This window comes from Carlito syrichta, unplaced genomic scaffold (assembly GCF_000164805.1).
Source record: "Carlito syrichta isolate Samal-C Ts95f unplaced genomic scaffold, Tarsius_syrichta-2.0.1 Scaffold308820, whole genome shotgun sequence".
NCBI classification, from domain to species: domain Eukaryota; kingdom Metazoa; phylum Chordata; class Mammalia; order Primates; family Tarsiidae; genus Carlito; species Carlito syrichta.
Genome location: NW_007252916.1, coordinates 547,445 through 552,869, shown reverse-complemented (window position 1 = coordinate 552,869; position 5,425 = coordinate 547,445). Strand labels below are relative to the sequence as shown.

General features: G+C 42.1%; 1 protein-coding gene across 3 annotated transcripts in view; it reads left to right on the top strand.

Moving 5' to 3' along the window:
• Positions 1 to 2,547, top strand: part of ZNF232 (zinc finger protein 232) — a 6,127-nt gene extending 3,580 nt beyond the window's left edge. For 2 of the 3 annotated variants that reach the window (XM_021716463.1, XM_008065944.1), the window contains exon 4: positions 1,753 to 2,547. In XM_021716463.1, coding sequence (XP_021572138.1) covers positions 1,753 to 2,498 — 746 coding nt within the window. In that variant the 3' untranslated portion in view covers positions 2,499 to 2,547. The remainder of the gene's footprint in view (positions 1 to 1,752) is intronic. The other variant, XM_021716462.1, reaches the window with a different exon arrangement.
• The last annotated feature ends 2,878 nt before the right edge of the window (positions 2,548 to 5,425 follow it).

Genomic DNA, 5,425 nt, shown 5'->3' with positions numbered 1-5,425 from the left:
GGATTACTTTACTTTTAAAAAGAAGCTAGCAGCCAGGCTCGGTGGCTCAGCCTGTAATCCCGCGCCTTTGGGAGGCTGAGGTGAGTGGATTGCCTGAGCCCATGGGTTCGAGATCCTCCTGGGCAGCGAGACCTCATCTCTACAATAAATCAAAATGAGCCAGGCGTGGTAGCATGCGCCTGTAGTTCCAGCTACTTGGAAGGCTGAGGCCGAAGGATCACCGGAGCCCAGCAGGTCAAGGCTGCGGTGGCCGGGAGCGGCCACTGCACTTCAGTCTGGGTGACAGAGTGAGACTCCAACTCAAAAAAAAAATAAACAAAATAAAAATAAAAAGAAGCTAGCTGTTGTGTGATTTTTTTTTTAATTTGTTTTTTATTTATATTTATATAAATATAAATAACTCCTGGGATTATAGGCTTGAGCCACTCTACTCAGCTTATTGTGTGATTGATGTTTTTTTTATAGCAAGCATAATTCAGACTTTTAACCACAGTATTTAACCTGAAAAAAAAGTATTTTTAAATCAAATGAATCAAATGATCTTGAGTTATATTAAAGCAATTGTTTCATCTTCTCTTTAGACTATAGAGAGTGTTACAAATAACACATAAAATGTGTTACAGACATTTAAAAACGAAAAGGCAAAGTACTCTTTCTTGTTTAAGAAGCAGGTCAAAGAGAAAGGCAAAGAACACCAAGCAGATAGGAGGCAGGGAGCTGGCAGTCCTCCCTTCGATAAAAGAGGCAACTACATGAGGATCCTCTAAAATGTCTGTAGATTTATACAGTAGGGAAATGAACAGGAAGAGGTGAAACCCAGCAAGGCACAGTTTTTCTGCCTTTAGAAACATCCTGCCCAGGCATGGTGGCTCACTCTTGTAATCCCAGCACTTTGGGAGGCTGAGGAGGGCGGATTGTTTGAGCCTAGACGTTGAAGACCATCCTGGGCAACAAAACATCTTGACAAAAAAAAAAAAAAAAAATCAGTCAGGTGTGGTGGCATGTGTCTGTAGTACCAGCTACTTGGGAGACTGAACTGTGACCATGCCACTGTACTCCAACCTGGACAACAGTGAGACCCTGACTCCAAAAAAAAAAAAAAAATCCCTATTCTCAAACTCTCATTATTATTCTTTCTCATTTTTCTCTCCCTTCACAACATTCCTTGACAATTTACCTTTTCTCTTACTTTTTAAGAGTGAGTCCTAAAAAGACCCTGCTTTGAAATTACTATATTTTAGTAGGAGTCTCACTCTGTCACCAAGGCTGGAGTACAGTGGCACACTCGTGGCCACTGCAGCCCCAACCTGCTGGACTCAGGTGATCCTTCCACTACAGCCTTCCAAGTAATTGGAACTATAGGCATGCGCCACCATACCTGGCTAATTTTTTGATTTATTATAGAGACGAGGTCTTGCCAAGTTGCCCAGACTGGTCTCAAAACTCCTGGATTTAGGCAATCCTCTCACGTCTGCCTCCCAAAGTGCTGAGATTACAGATGTGTGCCACTGCGCCCAACCCTTTTATTTTTTTCAATAAAAATTCTTAAGTGTTTCATTTTGGAAAAATTAGAAAACAAAAGCCAGAAAAATGGGGAAATAAAAAAGAAGTCATCTCCCCTGTACAATTCCATCCCAAGTCATAACCACTGGTAACAGCTAAGTAAATATCCTTCTAGTTTTGTCATGTGTGTAGTAAACATTAAGCGTTTATTTTCATACATTTTAATCTGTTGTTTCTCCATATATCTAGAACAGGTGTATTTACATTTTCCATCAGATATTACAGAAGATGGCCCACCCAAGGACAAGAGATCATTGCCACAACTGTCCATTGCTGAAATGGAATCACACGTGTTCTCAGAAAAACTCACTACTGATACTTCTACATTTGAAACTACCTCTGAAGTGGAATGTGCCTTAGAACCGCAGCAGAGAAATTGCAAAGCTGAGAGACTGAGGCGGTCCCCTGCCCTGGGGAAAAGTTTTAGGCAGATGGTTGTCAGCAAAAAGAAAATTCCCACAGGGAAAAAAGACCATGAATGTAGCGAATGTGGTAAAGCCTTCATTTATAATTCACACCTTGTAGTTCACCAGAGAATTCATTCTGGAGAGAAACCCTATAAATGTAGTGACTGTGGAAAAACTTTCAAACAGAGCTCAAACCTCATTCAGCATCAGAGAATTCACACAGGAGAAAAACCCTATGAATGTAGTGAGTGTGGGAAGGCCTTCAGGTGGGTTGCTCATCTTGTTCAACATCAGAGGATTCATTCAGGAGAGAAGCCCTATGAGTGTAATAAGTGTGGGAAGGCCTTCAGTCAAAGCTCATACCTAAGTCAGCATCTGAGAATTCACAGTGGAGAGAAACCTTTTATTTGTAAAGAATGTGGAAAAGCTTACAGATGGTGTTCAGAGCTTATTAGACATCGGAGAGTGCATTCTGGAAAAGATCCTGAAGTTGAGAAAATCTCCAAACAGACTTGTACATTTGTCTAATCTACCTTAGGACTGAATCCCATAAAAGTTAAATACACCTTTAAGATTTTTCCTGTGTCTTTCTTAATTTAGGAAAAACTGTGTGCCTAATCCCACCTGCAGACCATCACTTCACGTTCCTTGATTAAAATGACTATGTCAATTAGGATGCCTTTGGCTGCAAGTCATAGCCAAATTTTGTTGCTTCTCCTTTCCAGCTTGACCTTGGGTAAGATTCTGAGCTGCTTAGTTTGCCTAGCAATAAGATAGGGAAAGTAATGATAGTAATGCTTACTTCATTAGAGTTCTGAGTCTGACAGAACAGCTGCTCAGGCAGTGGTAGTTATATTTTTACTGTGAATGGGTCCTTGTTCCTAGCTCTTTCTCAGACACATACTGGTCTACCTCCTTGGACAGGGTCACATCTGCAAGTGCCTAGGCTGGAGACAGAAACCACACTAGTACCCTTGGACAAGGAAAGTTTAATATGAAGAAGTATTAACTAGTAAAAAGGGATTATCTGCTAAAAGAAGTAGAGATCTCTAAAGAATATAAGAATAGCAGAATAGGGGAATAGCTGTTACCTCTAGGACTGGGAGAATTCTCAACAAAGAAGCAAACTGAGAACCACCCTAACCAAGATTGAAATTCAGACCTTATTGTACAGGGTGTAGCTGTTTCAGTGGTGTGCAAGAATTGGTCTGTGCAGCCTGGCAAGAGCCAATTTTGCACATCTCTTTCCAAGTCTGCTTTGAAATTAGTCATGGTGGGAGAGTATTTACACCATGGAAATCGATAAAAACGATTCAGGAATGTTTTTGTTTTTGAGCTAGTTGTCAAATATTTGCCAACCAGGTGTGGTGGTGTGTACCTGTAGTCCCAGCTACTCAGGAGGCTGAGGTACTCCAGCCTGGCCAACATAGCAAGCCTGTCTCTAAAAAAAGAAAAAAAAATTATTAACACAACACTGGCTATGGCCCACTAGTTACTGAAGTTCACTGAGATGCTACAGATCAAGGCTGACAAGCAGGAAGTCACTAGTTAAGGTGCCAGTTAAACTCACTACAGGATGGGTGCTGCTGGGTCTCCTGCACACTACTGGACGTTGTGCTGTAAGAATAAGGTGGAAAAAGCCAGAACTAGGAGAAGCCCCTTCCTCTTTGCATCGTCCCTCCAGTACCCTTAACTCACGAAGCCTAACATTGTGCCAGCTGGCAAAGGAGAAACATTCAGATCCAGCTCCGTTACCATGAAGTAGGACAAAGTGGTGGGTTTGGAGCAAGGAGGCAGTAAATAAGTGGCCCATTTTTCAAGTTCATTTCCACGTCATGCTTTCCCCCCAATTGCATGTCATTCCCTCTATCTAGATCTCTTTATAAATGTTTCCTCCTTGAAGAAAACTTTCCTGACTCTAACATACTAGTTTATTTCTCTCTCGTAAATAGGGGAAAACTGGTCAGCCAGCCCAGCGTCCAAATCCAGAGCCAGTTCAAGGCCTGTTTTTTGTGGCCCACAAGCTAAGAATGGTTTTTACACTTTTAAAGTGCTGTAGAAAAATAATATGTGACAGAGACTGTGTGTAGTCTACAAAGCCTAAAATATTTATTATCTGCCCAGCAAAAGTTTGCCAAGCCCTGGTCTAGGAGGCAGCTCAGTTTCACCAGAAATTTCAGGACCCTCTGGACTTTTCATCTCACTTTTCCATTCCTAGGCTAGGATGTTGTTACTGTCTGCAGGGTGGAAACTGGATCATTACCATATGCATGTTCCAGCTCACAGGGAAATCCAATATTCACAAGGACAAGGAATTTCCCTTTCAGTAAGTGTCATGAAAGGTGGCCCATTTATTTGGTAAGAACTTAATTACATGGCCACATCTACCAGGGGGTCTGGAAAACCCTAGAAGGATGGCCATTTGCCCAGGTAAAAAAAAAAATCTGGAAAAAGAATATCATAGCTACTTGGGAAGCTGAAGGGTGAACATCACTTGAGCCCAGAAGTTCAAGGCTGCAGTGAACTATGATCATGCCACTGCACTTCAGCCTGGGTGACAGCAAGACCTCATTTCTATAAATAAACAAATAAGGAGAGAATAAATGAAGACAATAAGCAGTCTTCATGCCATCTATGCAACACAGTGCTTCTGTTTGACCAGGAAAGGAGAGTTCTGGTCTGAGAAAGGGCAAAGCAGGATTCTGGGGAGCAGAGAATGAGGACAAGAGGTCAAGGGTATGGATTAGAGCTCTGGTCTTTGTGGTGGTCACTCCAGAAATGGTCATCATTCTGTCTGCTGTGTCCTGTGTTCAGCATTCTGAGGAGAGCTGAAATCAGAAAAATGTCATAGGCGAAATATTTTGTCCTGAAACCATCTCTTTTGACTTTTTTAGTGTAAAAGAAGCTATGTGCTTAGTTTGATTATGTTACAGGAACTAGTTCCTTATCCTTGGAGCCCTGGGAGTTAAAGGGGCCATACTTGTATAATTGTTCCTATGTGTGTACAATTGCCTTGCTCACATGTGCATTTTGAAATTCACTGATAAGATATTCCCAGCTCTGCAAATGAATAAGCAAAAGAACCTGAACCTACTAACAAGATTGTGATATTTTGTTCACATAGGAGACAAAGGAAGGAACAGATTGTTCTGGTCTTAGGAAGCTAATGGGCAACGGGGGTGCCATATAAACATCCTAAATAGAGATTTCACAACAAATACATTGTAATGGATACTGGTAAGTGAATGCCCAGGTGCTTTAAGGACAGAGACCAGCTGGGCTCGGTGGCTCAGCCTGTAATCCCGTGCTTTGGGAGGCTGCAGTGAGTGGATTGCCTGAGCCCGCGGGGTCGAGACCCACCTGGGCAACTTGGCGAGACTTCATCTCTACAATAAATCAAAAAATTAGCCAGGCGTGGTAGCGCACACCTGTAGTTCCAGCTACTTGGTAGGCTG